This window comes from Plasmodium gonderi (assembly GCF_002157705.1).
Source record: "Plasmodium gonderi DNA, contig: Chr13, whole genome shotgun sequence".
NCBI classification, from domain to species: domain Eukaryota; phylum Apicomplexa; class Aconoidasida; order Haemosporida; family Plasmodiidae; genus Plasmodium; species Plasmodium gonderi.
This window is the reverse complement of record NW_021628938.1, coordinates 238,813-256,574: the sequence shown is the minus strand read 5'-3', so window position 1 is coordinate 256,574 and position 17,762 is coordinate 238,813. Positions and strand designations below refer to the sequence as shown.

At 25.5% G+C, this 17,762-nt stretch overlaps 6 protein-coding genes across 6 annotated transcripts; 5 read left to right on the top strand and 1 right to left on the bottom strand.

Annotated features, from left to right (window-relative positions):
* Positions 1-743: 743 nt before the first annotated feature.
* Positions 744-1,967, top strand: PGO_130260 (hypothetical protein, conserved; the record flags this gene model as incomplete). Its single annotated transcript, XM_028689542.1, has 2 exons — positions 744-776; positions 1,335-1,967. The coding sequence occupies 2 exons, from the start codon at positions 744-746 to the stop codon at positions 1,965-1,967; spliced, it is 666 nt and encodes a 221-aa protein (XP_028545343.1).
* A 1,318-nt stretch (positions 1,968-3,285) lies between these two features.
* PGO_130250 (cytochrome c oxidase assembly protein COX19) lies at positions 3,286-3,924 on the top strand (the record flags this gene model as incomplete). Its single annotated transcript, XM_028689541.1, has 1 exon — positions 3,286-3,924. The coding sequence occupies one exon, from the start codon at positions 3,286-3,288 to the stop codon at positions 3,922-3,924; it is 639 nt and encodes a 212-aa protein (XP_028545342.1).
* Positions 3,925-5,785: 1,861 nt separating this feature from the next.
* PGO_130240 (hypothetical protein, conserved) lies at positions 5,786-7,000 on the top strand (the record flags this gene model as incomplete). The annotated part of the gene is made up of 1 exon (XM_028689540.1): positions 5,786-7,000. One exon carries the CDS (start codon positions 5,786-5,788, stop codon positions 6,998-7,000), a length of 1,215 nt encoding a protein of 404 aa, XP_028545341.1.
* Positions 7,001-8,800: 1,800 nt separating this feature from the next.
* On the top strand, positions 8,801-9,691 carry PGO_130230 (serine/threonine-protein kinase Nek1; the record flags this gene model as incomplete). Its single annotated transcript, XM_028689539.1, has 1 exon — positions 8,801-9,691. One exon carries the CDS (start codon positions 8,801-8,803, stop codon positions 9,689-9,691), a length of 891 nt encoding a protein of 296 aa, XP_028545340.1.
* Positions 9,692-11,590: 1,899 nt separating this feature from the next.
* Positions 11,591-12,943, bottom strand: PGO_130220 (XPA binding protein 1; the record flags this gene model as incomplete). Its single annotated transcript, XM_028689538.1, has 1 exon — positions 11,591-12,943. The coding sequence occupies one exon, from the start codon at positions 12,941-12,943 to the stop codon at positions 11,591-11,593; it is 1,353 nt and encodes a 450-aa protein (XP_028545339.1).
* A 2,454-nt stretch (positions 12,944-15,397) lies between these two features.
* PGO_130210 (hypothetical protein) lies at positions 15,398-16,577 on the top strand (the record flags this gene model as incomplete). Its single annotated transcript, XM_028689537.1, has 2 exons — positions 15,398-15,581; positions 15,757-16,577. The coding sequence occupies 2 exons, from the start codon at positions 15,398-15,400 to the stop codon at positions 16,575-16,577; spliced, it is 1,005 nt and encodes a 334-aa protein (XP_028545338.1).
* Positions 16,578-17,762: the final 1,185 nt, after the last annotated feature.

Below are 17,762 nucleotides of genomic sequence, written 5' to 3'. Positions count from 1 at the left end.
AATTTGAATGTGTACAAAGCTAGGTAAAACATTGCTTGAGTGCACATTTGTTAAATAATTTAAATTTTCATAACGTATAAATGTTTATTTGTTGCCTCGAATTTGTAGATTTACGTTAAATTTGTAAATATCTGAATTTTTATTTCACAATTTTTTATATTTAGAAAAAATTTGAAGTAAATTCTGTATGTGCATTGGTAAATATTAAGGGGCAAGCGTGTATTCCCATTAAAAATAAATGATGCATATTTTTATTTAATTTTTATATATGTGTGTATGAATGGAATATACTTATTTATATGGGCATCTGTGCACATACATGTATGAATATCAATTTTTTTAAGTCAACAATTTTAAGGATTCAGTTCAAAGCTATCCTCTCTTCGTCATTCTTTTTGTTTGGTTACACGCATGTATAAAATAAAAGTGTGTAAATTTTAAAGCAAAAAAAAAAAAAAATAAATAAATAACCCCCTTTTACCTATGTTTGATTTTTTTCAAAAAAATTAGCGATGGATAAAAGAACCTAAAAAACTCTGAATTTAAAGCCCTGGGGTCTTTTAATGTATAAACAATATTTCATAACGGGAAGAAAAACAAAACGAAACAAACAAATGAATGAAATAAAATAAATAAAATAAGAAAAAAAAAGAGAAAGCAAATCGATAACTCAGCAATTAAGTAATCTTTAGGGGAAAAAAAGGAAAGAAGGAAAATTATTTATTCATGTGCTCTGTTAAATAATGAAAAGTAGTTCACGAACATCCACATTATCTGTAGTAAGAGACAATGAAAAAAAAAAAAAATAAATAATAACGATAATAAATATAAATGCTCACTTTTTTCTTTATAAATGAATGTAAAACATACATGTATTTGTTAATAATGGATATATGGAGAATTAGATATGCTAACGCGAATAATTGGACATACTCATATATAATTATATATGGTTCACAATTTAACTGAATGGATGTGTATTATATGAAATTCACACTGATGTTCGTATAAGTATACAAAGAAGCTTATGTATGTATCATTTGTCCAATGCAGCTGTCTGATATGGAAAATTATTGTTCATATACTCGTTTTATACTTGTGTTAAATTTTTTTATAAGACAGCATAAGATTTCATGTATTGGTGGAATTTTATGTCTACATATCTTTTAAAAGATTAAATATTGGATTGTGATGCATTTTTTACTATATTTAAAATTTTTTTTTTTACTTTATTTTTGTTTTATTTTTACTACATTTTAATTTTTTTTTACTTTTATTTTTACTTTTATTTATACATTTATTTATCCCATTTTTCATTTATGCGCCTTCTGTAGAAAGACGATGAATGCTTAGAAAAGGTATGTCTAATAAGTAAAAATAATGGTACAAAAGGCACAAAGAAGGAACAATGCAATGACAAAAATAAAATTTGTAAATTAAAAAGCAAAAATAGTGTTGTAAAACGCGAAAAAAGTGATACACAAAAGGAAAACAAGAAAAGTGACAGTACAAGTAATGAATCCATCAAGGAGTCATTAGGGGAGGGTAGTTTTGGTGAGGATAGCGTGGGTCAGAACACAGAACTTGGTTTATGTAAAGAAGAAGAAGGAGATGCAGGGGATGAAAATAAAGATATAGAATTTGGTGATGCTAGGAAATATTTTAAAGAAGGACAAAAATGTATTACACCCCCGAATGGTGATGGTACAAGAGCTTTCTACGAAAGTTTACTTGAGGAAAATCCGAATTCAATTATTGCTATCAAATACTGCATAGAATATGGAATTCTTAGTGGTACGAAACATCATGAAACTTTACATAAATATAATTTACTTAAAAGAAATAACGCTTTTAGAAGTAATTTTGGGGGGTTACGATACCAGTATGTTAAATTGTTGGAAGAACCCCCTAAATCTAATGATGGCTCTCATGATGAGTTAATAAAAAAAGAGATTTTAAGCAAGTGATATTATAGAAAAAAAAAAAAAAAAATTGGGGAACAAGTCATACATTCATATTTATATATTCAAATAATTTTCATACATTTCAAAATAGACAACTGATTTGTTAAATAAAATACAGAAAAGGTGATTTTACACTTTTTTATCAGTTTAAAAAAAAAAAAAAAAATTTGTCCACAAACTTACAAATTTCAATTTCTCAACCTTTTTTTCATTTTATATATGATTTGGTCTTTTTGTTTAAGCATTTTCACAGAGATGCTATTAACTCTTCTGCACTTTGAAAAATGATAAAAAAGCTATAAAAAAAAATATATAATCAAAATTTCAGCTTGTTTTATTTTCATTTTATTATTTGTTTTTCCCTTAACTAATTGATGAATGCTTTGTTATTTTGTTTACACATGTAAAAATATATCTACATTTAATTTCCATGTCATTGTTTTATTTTATTTTTTTTTATTTTATTGTGATGATAACTTCTTCTGCAATTAAATATACTATTTTTTACACCTCATTTAAAGTTTCTTTTTTTTTTTTTTTTTTCGAAATACCAATAAAGTATACATTTTAAATGTCATTTTACATATCGGTGTAAAAGGAAAGCAGTACTAATTTTAAAACTATTTTTGTGAAAGCTTTTCAGAAAAGCCTACTATATGAGTAAAAATATATGTGCGAATTTCTTTGATAATGTTACAACGCTGGTGCATGTAATGTTGCTCATGTGGTAGAATCTTGTAAATAAAAGCTTTTTCGAAGCCTTTTTTTTTTTTTTAAATATTTTTATAAGATCTAATTTTTTTTTAGCTTTTACGATGTATTTAAATGCTTCTTTAAAAGGTGCAAAATTAGAAGCAATTTTGTGCTAAAAATTAGTTAAAAAAAAGAAAGTGTATCTACTTCTCATAGTAGCACAATTTGCGTAAAGGAGAAAAATTGTATAAAGTGATTTCGAATTTTTTAGTTCATGTTGTTACGATCTATTTACAATTTAATTTATACAAAATTGGATAATTTGGTGAATGTACACTTTTTACAAATATTTATAGTGAAAGGTGTTATATTTCAGTAAAGTGATTGATTGAGTGCTGTGTAGAGAACAACGGGTGAGGACCTTCCAAGTTGTTTTATGTATTTATAAAACATATATATGCATATTTTTACATTTGTGTGTTTGCATTGGTGTATATGAATTCAATCTAGGTCAAAACGAGCTAAGGACAAAACAGAAAAAAGAGTTTTCGAGAAAAATGGAAAATGTTCACGCCATTTAGCTTAAAATTAGGGGAAATGGAATATAATTTCCAAAAATTATATAAAAATGGATAAAAAAAGGAATATCGTTAAAAAGCCAGATCGAGGTAGTTTCCTTTTGGATCACAATAACGAATGCACATCAATAAAAAACAATTATTTAAAATGTTTAAAGGAGCACAAAAATGATCACGTTAGTTGCAGAGAATATTCTAAAGAATATTTCATTTGCAGAATGGACAAAAATTTACTCGAAAGGCAGAGTTTAAAAGATTTAGGATTTTCTGAAAATGAAATAAATTGTGAGAGTCGCATAAAGCAATACAAAGATGTGTATAGTTATAACATGTACAATGAAGAAATGGAAAATTTATCAAGGAAGGAGGAAAAGTTTAAAATAAATGATGCATCAAGTAGCAATGTACCTATTCAGGAAAAATTTACCCCAAGGGAAATGGAAGATAAAGGATACATGAGGCAACCTTGTACAGAAGGTCTCTTGCTTTTAAATTCTCATGGCAAAAAGGAAGAAACGGAAAATTTAAATGAAAAAATGTTTGAAATTGCACAAGAAAAAAAAATTGCAGTAAAACGGAAGGAAGAAGAAGGTTATTTGGCTGGAAAGGAATATATAAAAACTTTAGCGGAAAGAAAAAAAAGGCGCTCCCTTTTTTCATATAATATATTTAAGAATGGTGAAACATAATATATATCACTTCATACAATTTAATGAAAGCAGGATGAGTCTATAGTTCTCAAAAAAAAAAAACTAAGCAACAAGATTAATTTCAGCATAAATTGGTGTGAATTGCTCAGTTTCATATATAAATTAAAAGGCTCTTAACTGTTCATTTTTTTGTGTAATAAAGATGAAAAAATAAAGCTTAATGGAGCGCAACTAAACAATTGAATGTTAAATTAATTTTTTCAAATTAGGGAGTAAAGCGATTTACTTATTAAATTGATGTAATTTATTGTTCCATATGTAATTAAAACAGTATTTTCCCCTTTGGACACATGTCGGGGAAGGTGAACAAAAAAATTTTCTTTTTTTTTTGCATAATTGAACATGCATATGGTGTTTAAATCTATATATATGCTTACATGAATACAAAATTATTTAAGTAGATTCGTGTAGATCCAATATTTGTGTCCGTAGACAGGACTATATATTTTTTTGTAATTTTTCTTTTCTACATTTTACACCCATAAACATACATTATATAAGCGTAAGCTTTAAGTATACTTGGTACTTTAAAAATAAAATTGAGGTTCATCTCATTTACCTAATGCCCATATACAAATAAAGCATAAAAATTGTGTTACACATGTAATTGGTGTACGAAAAATTGGACTTGTATGAAAGGAAAAAAAAAAAAAAAAATTATTTTCCGCACCCACATATATAATAATTATAGGATAAAAAATAAGGAATAAGGCTTATTTTTTTTTTTTTTAAGATGAAGAAAATATTTGCAGTACTGTGTCAATGTCTTAATTTTATTCCTTAAACAAGCAGTTGCATATATGCTACAAAAGCAAATGTAAAAAAAAAAGAAAAAAAGAAAAAAAGAAAAACAGTTTTTTTTATGTATGTTTATTATGATATGTGCAGGTAGTGTAGGAAATACATATATATAGCTAGTCCAAAAAAAAAAAAAAAAAAAAAAAAGGTTACATGGAAGTGGCTGCACAACAATTCACTTTTCTCTAGTAGCGATGTGATGTTTCGAAGTATTTCACAGATTAAGGAAATTTTCAAGAATGGCTCTTGGTGCACATAAAAAGAATATTTCTTTTCAGTCCTTTTTTACTTTATTATTTTTTTTTCTTTCGTTATCTTGTATATGTTGACTGTACAACAAAAAAAAAAATATGCTTTTTATGGAAACGCTTTTGAAAAATTATAATGTAGAAAAGCAGTAAAAGATGAATATAATTTTTATTACGTTGCTTTTTTTTTAAAAAAAAAAAAAAGAATGCTTACAAATAGTGTGGCAAAGCACAAGTGGACTTTTTCTCCAACTGCACAAAATTCGTAAAAAATTTTAACATCAATTTGTTGTCAAATGTCGTAGGTCAAGAAAAAAATATATATAAAATAAAATTATGATAAAAATAATTATATTTGTGCATAATGTAATGTGCACATCTTTGTGGTCTCTGCTGTTGCTTCACGTAGAACGATGGGAAAAATCTGTATTCCCCATCCACCCCCCCAAAAAAAAAAAAAAGAAAAATTGACATAATAATTTTTAATCGTTAAGTTTTAAAAAATTTGTATATGTTTTATTTATTCAACACAATTATTAAAACAATTTCTTTTTTTCTTTTTTATAATCATTTAGTTCATAATTTTTTAAAAAACCAATAACCAGAAAATCTTTTACCAATATTATAACACCAATTACACAATATCTTTTTATTTCCATTTTTTTTTTATTTTTTTCACTCTATCAATTCTTTAAAAAAAATAAATTAAAATTTTTATTCTTTTAATTTTCATTCTTTAAAAAAAAATTATATATTTTTCATCATTCTTGCTTCCACAAATGAATACCAATAGAATGTATTCGATGCAGAACGACATTATGTATTTGCAGTCGAGGAGGAAGGTAACCCAATATTACGTGCTGTCGCTTCTTTCTGATTTCATGAAAACTGTTCTGTTTTTGTTTGATACATTGGTCTTTTGTTTTACCATCTCTACCGCTTTACTCATGATGCTTTTTGGGTACATGGGTGTAATAGCAGAAAAGCCTTTTGCACTTCATGGGAAACTGTACATAGGGACCGTTTATTTCGACATTTTACTGAATTTTTTAATTGCTTTATCTTTTCTTTACAATATATTTAAATTATCGACCTGGAATATATCGTACATGGGTAAATATATTGTAAACCGTAATTTTTTTTATTCCATTATGACTATGATTATTGGTCTTTGCCTTCTTTCCATTGTTTTTAATATATATGCAATATATTACACGCGAAGGTTTAAAACTCTTGTAAGGGTCATAGAAAATGAGGCTAAAAATGCACGAACAAATACAAGTGCAAATGCAAGGCCCAACACAAGATCCAATTTAAGACAATGCACAAAAGGGAACCAAAATATGCATGGAAATGATAATTCAAGAATAAATACACAAGGAAACTCGAGGACATCCGATAAATTAGACAAAGAAGTAGGTAGTGCATACATGCATGTGAATGTATTTCCTCAGGGGAATGCGCGTGCACAGATAAATGCACCACCAATAGGAAGTGCACAACAAAATGAAAATGAAAAGGGATGCAGAAATTCACAAGATAATGTGAACAGACAAGAAAATATAAAGGAAGAAGTCATACCTAATAGAGAAAAGCTGAAAAATGCTGTTGATGAGAACCAGGCATCAGATGAAACTACATTGGAGGATCCGTTTCCATTAGAAATTCCGTCCACAAATGAAATGTTGACAATTACTGAGAATACAAGCACCAAAATAAACGATATGAAAGAAGAAAATACAAAAACAAAAGTGAACACGAAAAAAAAAATAACATTTGAATTAGATAAGGAACAACAAGATCATGAAGCTAAGAGAAAGATGGTTACACGTGATGAAATTGTTCCACTGAAAATAGGAATTATCAAAGATGTAAAAGAAAAGGTGTCACCTGTGCATAAGGAAGAAAAGAAAACACCCGATGTAAATAATGCTGAAAAAGAAGTTACCCAATCGAATATTATGGAAAATAAGAAACCTCAAATGAATAATGCAGAGAAAAACATTTAAAAAAAAAAAAAAAAAAAAAAATGACCATAATAAATTACTGCATATTACACAGAGGCTCAATACCTTAAGAACAATCAGATCTAATGCTTCAATAGGGACATAGTGTACATATTTTAATCATATATGTAAAATGTCCTTATTGAACTTGTAAATTAAAATAACCTAGAGGTGTGAGTTACAAAATTGAGAATACTCATACTATTCTATGAACACATAATCAAAACTTTTATAAAGTAGCTTTTTTCCCATAAAATTTTGAACATAATGGAAGCATACTTTTCATGCTTTTTTTTAAGTTTCATTTTTTCTGGGATACCTAGCACATGTCTTAATTTGAAGTGATCCTTATATATTTTGCTTGCTATTCGCATATTACCCCTTAATATTACAATACGCTTATTCCTAGGAAAATGTACTTTTTTTTTTTTTTTTTTTTTTCCCATTTTTTGATATTCTTGCTGTGCAAATGTTTGTGATATTATATGTAGTACTATCGGAATGTCACATTTTGTAAAAAACATGACATTAACGTGTGCTTATATATATTTTGCCGTTCCCATGTAATAGTAGAAGAAATTGTTCCGCTTTTAATTACATGTTAATCGCTTCAAATGAGCACCTGTGTTCTTAAATGTGTCATAAAATATAATTACTAATGTATAGTATAAATTGAGTGAAATTACACATGCATTATACATAAAAGAAAAAAAGAAGCAAAAAGGAATTTTTTTGAGTACTGTGTTTTTACTTTCTTTATTTGTATAATAAACTTGAACGAAATAATAATGTGAGTATAGATGCACCTGTAGGTGCTATTAAAAAGTACGAATGTATAGTAAGCAGGAAACATAGTATTATGACTTCAATGATTGCACATTCTAAAGAGACACGTACAATCGATGAGGAAATGAAGAAAAAAAAAAAAAAAAAGGTACACTCTCAGACGTGGTAAATAAGGTGTATTTTTTTCAGGTAAGACACAACTGATTACGCATACACCGGGTTTACATTTTTCTCGTATGCACCAAACTTTTAGCTTTAAATCGGGGTCTTTTTTAAAAAGTCAGTTTTTACTGCACATTTTCCGTTATTTTTGTGCAACATCTTCGTATTTTTATGTTTTCGCACTTTTGCACGTTATTTTATTATATTTTATTATTTTTTTTTTTTTCATTACATTTTTTATCCTTTTTTTTTTTTTTTTTCTTCATTTTCAAATAAGAGAAAAAAAATAGCATTAATATTTTTTTTTTTACAAAATAATAAATTTTCTTCTCTTAAATTAAAAACTGTTTTTGTTTAACTTTTAATGATATTAAAAATAGTTTTAATAATGTTATAATTATAATAATACATACTTTTTATTTTTTACGATACTATTGTTGATAATTCATCTTTTTTCCAATTTTAAAACATAGCTTAACAGTTAAAGGGTGACATTTTCAAAACACGAACTTTAATTTTGTTAAACTGCTATCATTTTTTTTTTTTTTTTCTTTTTACGTTTTTTTTTTTTTTTTTTTTTTTTTTTTTTTTTTTTTTTTTTTTTTTTTTTTTTTTTTTTTTTTTTTTTTTTTTTTTTTTTTTTTTTTTTTTTTTTTTTTTTTTTTTTTTTTTTTTTTTTTTTTTTTTTTTTTTTTTTTTTTTTTTTTTTTTTTTTTTTTTTTTTTTTTTTTTTTTTTTTTTTTTTTTTTTTTTTTTTTTTTTTTTTTTTTTTTTTTTTTTTTTTTTTTTTTTTTTTTTTTTGCTTTGTTTTTTTTTTTTGTTGTTTCTCTGATTTTTTCTACTACAATACGTAGAATGCTTTCCTTATTATTACCGTCAATCAGTAACACGGATGAGAAAAACAGCGTATATATGAATTATGGGTATAAATTTGAAACCGTTTTAGACACGTTAACATCAAATAGTGAAATACATTTGATAAGATCATTAGACACTGATGAAACGTTTATTTCAAAAGTGTATGATATTTACGGAGCCACTGAAAATGATTTAAAGAAATATATGAATGAATTGCATATAATGAAAAAATTAGAAAATTGTGAAAATGTTGTCAAGGTTGTTGATTTCATTGAACAAAATGATTCTTTGTCATTTATAACAGAATTTTGTAGTCAAGGTGACTTATATTCAGATATATTAAAAAGAAAGATGAACAATGAAAAGTATTCTGAAAGTGAAATTTTTAATATTTTTAATCAAATATTAAATGGATTAAATTCAATTCATAAAAAGGGAATTATACATGGTGATTTAAAAAGCACAAATATATTTATTAAGGATGACAAAATTAAAATAGGAGATTTTGGAATATCGCAAAAAGGGTCAAATAATAACTTAGGGACTTTAAATTTTTTAAGTTATGAATCTATCATATTTAAAAAAACCAATGAATTAAGTGATTTATTTCAAGTAGGTTGTATATTATACGAATTAGCTACCTTATCCTCTCCGTTTTCTGCTAACTCAGTAAAGGACATGATTTCACATTTTGAGGATAAAAATTATAAAAACTATATTGTTAAAGATATTTCAGCTATTTACTCAGAAAAGTTAGTTAATATTATTTCAAAGTTATTATCGTTAAATACTTTAGAAAGGTTGGAAGTAATAACCAACTATAATATAAACAGAACAGAATATATTAATTTAGAAATTTCAAATAATGCACGATATATTATTGTATAAAGGGGTGAATTGATGAAAGCAATATGTACTGATGATCGGAAATAACTTATGATGTATCCCCACACGTTGGTAATTTTGGAGAAGTGCTAATTTAGGATAAAAATGGGATATTATATAAGTTATAACAATTACAAAATATTTGAAAAGCTGTTAGAACAATTTTGTGCAGCACATTTCTATTATACCAACATGCGTATCAAAGAAAAATGAATAACCATGTTCCGCAAAAAGGTACATTTATCCATACAAATGAACTTAAGATAAATATTCACAAATCTCTGTTATTCTCCAATCAAATTTTAAAGACATAAAAAGGAAGAACATTTGGAATCTTACGCATTATTTAGAACATAAAATATGATTCAGGATATGAATGCAGAAAACAGTTTAATAAAAAAATCAAAAGTTCAACATGATAAAAATTGGATCAGCATAGGATATAACGTTCTATAATTGCAATATATTCATGGTTAATATAAAAGTTATGAGATGAAAAAAAGAGGCTACATAAAATTGGCCAAAAGAACGAAAGGAAGAATTAAGACCGAATAAAACAGTATCAGTATTATTAAAAGAAAAAAAAAATTTTTAAATTAAAATACCAGAATTAAAAACCTAAAAAGGCATAGAATGAAATAGGTGAAACGCAAGCATACGCAATATTAGGGACAAAAAAATGAAAATAAAACAAAAAGCGATTAAAACTGGAGCTACAGCGAAGTAATAATCACACAAATTTTGTTTAAAAATATAAGTGAAAACATTCAGTAAAATGTAAACTTAAAGTGTACGGGGAAATTAATGAAAAACAGAAAAAAGAAAAAAACACGAAAAAAAGAAATAACATAAAAACAAAAAATGAAAATAGAAAAAAAAAAAAAAAAACTAAAAAAAAAAAAAAAAAAAAAAAAAAAAAAAAAAAAAAAAAAAAAAAAAAAAAAAAAAAAAAAAAAAAAAAAAAAAAAAAAAAAAAAAAAAAATAGAAAAAACAAAATAGAAAAAACAAAATAGGAGAAAAAAAAAAAAAACAACGAAATATAGGATTATACTCTCCCATTATTACTGATTTAAATAAATATTTAAGCTAACGCTTATTTGTTAATTGGTATAGGCGATACTTCTGAAGCAGCATATATTTTGAGAAGGGAGAAAACGATTTCCCTTTTGCTCGATTTATTATTATATAATAAAAAATATACTGAATGCGCATTCAAATTTATATAATAATATGCATAACTATTCTTATAATGTGTGTAAACATACACACTTTTTTTTTTTTTTTTTTTTTTCCCACGAAAACTTGAAAATTGGAAAATACTTAAAAATTGAATAAAAAAAGTTTCTATTTGTATAACTTGAAAAAAAAAAAAAAAATAATAAAATAAAAATACATATACATGAAAACATTTTAACATGCACATCAAATATGTGAGAGATAAAAAGCGGGTTTCATATGAACTCAAAATTGATAAAAACAATTATAATTTTACCCAAAAAAATGTAGTGTAAAACCTGTCTTCAAGCTTCATGTCTACATAGAAGAAATGAATTGTGAAAATTCATTCCTTTACGAATCTTTTAAGTGCGTTACACATGGAGTCAAACATTATAGATTCGAAAAATTGTTTTACTAATAAGGATCTTATAAAATAAAGAAAAAAAAAAAAAAGGATGTATGATCAATAGTGCTGCACATATATATGTGCGAATGTAGGTGAGTATATATCCATTATTTTCTGAATACTTAAAATATGAAGTCATGCTTTGGGATAATTTTTCTATTTGATTTTTTAGCAAATTTCATGCGTTACAAAAGGATATTGTTACGGGAAAGACAAAAAAAAAAAAAAAAACAGATCCTCATAAAAATGTCCTTTTCGTTTTCGTTAATTTATATTTTTATTTTTTTATACTGGATAGATCCTTTTGTTTCTGAATTAATAAATTTTCCATTTTCAATTTGATATTTTTTTCCTTTTTTCTTTTAATTTTTTTCATTTGTTTTTCAATAAAAGTAACATATTCACTAATATATTCTTCCTTTAGAAGATCTAAATTTTTTAGTATACTATTAAACCCTTCATTAGTTTTGGAAGAAATACCTACAGTTTTTATTCCCTCGTAGAATTCATTAATCATTAGTGCACATGATCTACTGAAGCTAGCCATATAACTCTCATCATGTATAACATCTTCATTGAAGCTATCATAATCTTTCATCCATTCGACACATTTATCATGTTTAATGATATCGGTTTTATTAAAGCAAGCTAAAAAAGGTAGTCTGGCTTTATATAAAACACTGCACGCATAAAGCATATTAGACATAAATGTAATAGGTCTTTCACATCTAACAGTATCGATAATGTAATTAATAACAACTGGAAAACTGACTGATAAGGTTTCTAAAATAATATTACCACTTGCTGACCAATTAAATACCTCAATTTGCCCAGGTGTATCAACAATTATATAATTCAATTTATTTTTCCTCTTTTCTAATATTTCAATGACTTTATCAAATCTGGTAGCAAATAGATTTAAACATGTCATTATGGCACCATTGGGTCCAAGTTTATACTCTTTCATTATTTCATGATATTTTATACTATCTCTTATATCTATGTTTACTGGGTATTGCAAATATTTAACAGCTGGGTCTAAATTCATTGTATATACTTTTTTTTTTTTTTCTACTTTTAGATAATTATATAAGGACCCAACATAAGTCGTCTTACCGCTCCCCGCCATTCCAATTACGATTATAACGGTTGGCAGGTCTTTATAGTAGTCTTTCAAATTAGCCTCTTTATCGGTATGGTTAACTCCATTTTCGCCTTCCTTTTTTATGCACGTCTCATTTTCTTGTAACTGATTTATTTGGTTTTCATTTTTCTTTTCCTCCAAATGTTTGGATTCATTTTTATTTTCCTGAAAATAATTAATTTCCTTTTCTTCTTTTTTGTTTTCATTGTGTGTTGCATCGAGGTGGTTCATGTTGTTAGAAGTATCAACATTTATACAATCCCTTTTGTCAAATGTCATTTCACAATGATCACCTTTTTGATCGTCAGTTTCGGCGCGCTTGTAATTTTCTATTATTGAAATGTTGTTATTTTCTACATTTTCACCGCGTTTATCTTTTAAAATATCTTCACATTTTGCGTTATTTATTTTGTAATTTTCAATTTTAACTGTGTTTTTTTGTTCGCTCTTCGCTTGAATATTTTCTCTTTTTTTTTTCTCTTCCATTTTTTTGCAGCTACCGTTTTATGACAAAAACAGGCTTAAATGTGGAATATAATTTTTGAAGATTACGCGAAAGTTAAAAATAATCCTGAGTTTTCTCATTAAGCAGAATTTGTTAAATATGCATATTTATGTATTTTTATATTCTTATACAAATGTTGTTCTTGTTATACGGATACTAGGCCTATGTAATACATTATGTGTTTTTTTTTTTTAAGGTTTATATATTTGTAAAATGACGCGAAGAAAATGAATATATATTGTTGTAGCACGATCTTTATTTTGTTTAAAAACTGCTTATTCTTTTTAACAAGAAAAGGGACTACTTAAAAATTTTGTTCATTTTAAAATGTGGATAAGTTCAATTCAAAACTTCATGGTTTTAAAGTGGTATATTATTTTTCACGTCAAATATGTGCATATGGATCTTTTTTGTAACTTTTATTTTTTTTATTTTTACACTGCAGCCCTTTGGAAAAAAAAAAAATTAACCATGGAAAATTTAAAAAAATCTTCATTTTGTGGTATTTAGGAAGAAAAAAATAATAAAGTAAAACGAAATAAAATAAATTTCTGTTTGCACATTTTATAACAGTTTTTATCTTGCGTATTTTTAATTAAACATGGATATTTTTTCACACATACAGAAGATATATTTTCCATTGAAGAGAATTTATATATGTAGTGCATAAGAAAATGTCACATGTTGCAACACGTTATACCAACTCTATTTTTATAACTTTTTCAAATAAAGTGGAAAGAATCTACGTTTATATTATAAGTACATAGTTTGTACATTTCTTGGCTATAAATTTATAAACACAAAAAAAGAAAAAAAAAGAAGAATTCGTTAATTTGCTTTGTCACTATTAGGAAAATTGCTAAAGGATGAGATTTCACTTCAACTTTTCCTTGTCCTTAGTATGTTAAATAAAAGAAGGGTTGCACTTTTGTTAAAGCTTAATTTAACAGTTACAAAAACAGTTAACCGTTCATATGATAATATAGGGAAAATAAAATAAATAAATTCATTCTGAAACAGGTTCACTATTTTTTACGAGCTAAGAAGATATATACAACTTATATACAGATATGAAAACACAATGCGGTGTTAAAAAAGGGAAAATAATTGAGCTCCTATAACGGTGTTGGGTTTTGTTTTTAGTGTTAAGAATGCTTCCATAAGTTATGAAAAAAAAATTTCAAAAGATTTATTGCTTCTGAATTCAATCTTTTAAAACTTGTTCGTACGCAGGTAGACATGTATGAACATAAATGTAAATATATGAAAATATAGTGAACAGAAAAGTACATAAATTGGATTTCCCATTTCAATTTTATTTTTTCCAGAGATTTCCCTATTGTTTAAAAATAGCTTCTTTTAATCTGTGTAATTATTTGAACGTTATCGTTTTTCAGAAATATGTTCATTTTATTAATGTTAGTAATATTTGGGCTATTCGCATGGTAAAATAATATTTTTATATATACAAATTGGACGTTCAGTGCCATATATATGGAATGTTTTTACCGTTTCAACGTAAAAGATTTTATCTGAATCGTTACGCAAATGCAAGGCACACATGTCAACTCATTTATATATATACATGCATGTTTTTTTTTTTTTTTTTTTTTTTTTTTTTTTTTTTTTTTTTTTTTTTGTTTTTTTTTTTTTAAATTTTTTTTTTTTTTCCCAAACCTTTTTTGTTTTTTATTTTTTTTATTTGTTTTTTTTTTTTTTTTTTTTTTTTAAATTTTTTTTTTGTTTTTTTTATTTTTTTTTTTTTTTTTTTTTTTTTTTTTTTTTTTTTTTTTTTTTTTTTTTTTTTTTTTTTTTTTTTTTTTTATTCTTGTAGATTTATTATTTTCAAATGTATATCATCTACTCAAAACGCATATATACATGACGATAAGATGTGCCAAAACAAAAAAAAAAAGTCCCATAGCAAATTTTAAGATAGCAGAACAAAAATATATTTATGCTTTATTCATGAAGATACCAAAAAACATTCGTTATTTTTTTGAAGAATTTGTTACAATGTGCATGCAAAAGTGAGTTTATAGTATTTTTTATACAATAATATTTATTTGAGACTCTGTAGCTTTGCAGTCATTTCCGATGTTTGATCGTCTATAAGACTTGAATGGAACAAATAATTTATTTTGTTAACCTTCATTAAATTATAAAGTGTTTTTACTTTTGCATTTCCATTTTTTATGTTTTTGATAGATAAAAAATAAATATACAAGTTTATATTTTACATAACTTATACAATTTAAACAGTTAAAAAACATCACGACAACATTAAAAGTGTGAACCCTAAACTTATAACACAAATCCTAAGGATTGTAACAAAAAGAAAAAGAAATAAGTACCTATATATATAGATATATAAAGAAATATACGTATAATAACAAAACCTGCCTGTTTTTACGTAATTTATGAAAGAGGAAAAAATGAAAATTATTACATTAAGGAATATAATTATATTCATAGTTTTACTTAGAGCCATGTTACATATTTTTTTTGACATATTCGTTTGCATAAAGAAAAAAGAAAATTTTGTGAGTCCCCAATTATGGGCAATTTTTAAAATTATCGAAATTGAACATAAAAGAAAAATTCTTACTGAACAAGAAAGTAAAAAAGCGTAAAACATATTAAAAATAGGACAATTCCAGCAAAAAAAAAAAAAAAAAAGAAAAGAAACATATATTTAATATAAAAGTACAAAGACATGTGAATAGTTGCACCCGTTTTGACAATATAAATGTTTATTGTGTTCAATTTTTTATTTGTTTTTCTTTTTTTGTAGGTGATGATGACAATTTTATAACGAATTTTATAAGAGATAACAATGTTGATGTTTCAGACATGTTTTTATTTTTAATTGATACAAAAATGTTAGAGAGTGCAAACTTTACAGAAGAAGAAAAAAGTACCACATCTGCAGTAGAAGAAACAACAGAAGAAAAAAAAAGAAAAAGAAGTTATAGAGCATGCTGCAAAGCTATAGGTGAACAGTGCGAAGGGCATCGTGCTATGAAAATACAAAAGACTTCAAATGAAAAAAAAGAAAGTCTTAATGAAGGAAAGCACAAGATTAAAAGGATGACAAACACGGAAAATTTCAAATCATCAAAGAATACAAGCGATAAAAGTAAACCTAGTAGATGTGATGATACAGAATTATCAAATGAAAATGTTATGAACAAAGGTGAACCAATTTTAGTTCCAAGAGTACCACGTTATATATACAAAGATAGATTTTTAAATAAATGTAAAAGAAAAATAGAAAATCAAAACAGAATGAATCTTTTAGAAATATATAAATATAAAAGTATACCTCATATTTTTCCGGGAAATAATGAATCCCAAGAAACTTATGCTAGCGCAGGTACTTCATATAATAATGAATTGGGGAAGCTCAAATCATCATTCACTCATAATGCTAATTTTGGAGAAAACATAGATGAGTATAACTCTGAAGAAAGCACAGACACAGAAGAAGAATCAGAATCATCCCACGAAATCTGGGAGGAAAATGAAACCGAAGAGAATTCAGATTCAGGTTCAAGTACAGACACATCTCCTGAAGCATTGGTACATGAGTTAGATTATTTATTAGGTGATTAATATAATTGTTTTAGAAAAACATAATGACTTTATAATGAAAAGAAGATTATCTCAAAAATGAGGATAAAGAAATAGATTCCATGCCACACATTACCTACTAATAAAAGATTAAAGGGAAAAATCTAAAAATAAAAGAAGTTAATAGTACTCTTTTTTCATTTATACAAAAAAAATGGATAATAAATGCAATATTAAGATATGAAAAAAGGAAAAAAAAAAAAGAAAAAAAATCCACGTATACCTTTTTGCCAGAATTATGATGAAACAATGCTAAAATATACATCTAAAAACAAACGTATATGTTATAAACAACAACTTATGAAAAAAGGAAAATTATGAATAATAATATTTTACAATACAGAAATTCATAGAAGTTTATAAATCAAAAGGATAATAAAAAAGAGCATCTTTTAATTGAATTTTTTTTCAGTATTTGCGTAAAAAATTTCTGGGATATAGGACAAAGGATGACGATATGTAGAAAACGCTAAGTATCATTTGTTAAGGGAATCATACAAAATTATATTATAAATAGTGGGAAAATAGAATAATGGATAAATAATTATAAAAAGGGGAAATCGTCATTTATCGTCGTAGAAATATAACAAAATGTAAACAAGTATAACAAAAGAAATGTCCTGTGCATGTGAATATACATGTATATATATTTGTTACTTACCGCAACCTTTTTATAGCAAAAGGGATTTTACCCCATTACATAGAATTAATATGTGAGAAAGTGTGTATTATTCTTAAATTTATTGTTCATTTTGATTATTAATATATGGTATCAAAATGAATTACAGATATTTTACACAAACGAAATTGTGGCTTTATTTTTATACTAGTTATTACATCTGTCTGTGAGAACTGCTGTGTGAAGAATCAGGAAAATCTTTTTTGCACAATAATTCACCACGTATTTTTGCAGCACTGTGTATGAATTTTTAGCAAATTAAAATGAATATTTACAAAATTTTTGTTTTAATTTGAAACTCGTTTAAATTTCCCCCTATAATGCTAATTGTGCATGAATATTTGCTAATGCTGTGTGTCAATACCATTTTATATTTATACCGAAGCGTACGTATTTTTCATTTAATGTCTTTTTTCCGTTCGACCGCAATTTTAATTTTTTACAGTTTTATCTATTCGTTTGCTAATTCATTTTCTAATTCATGTACT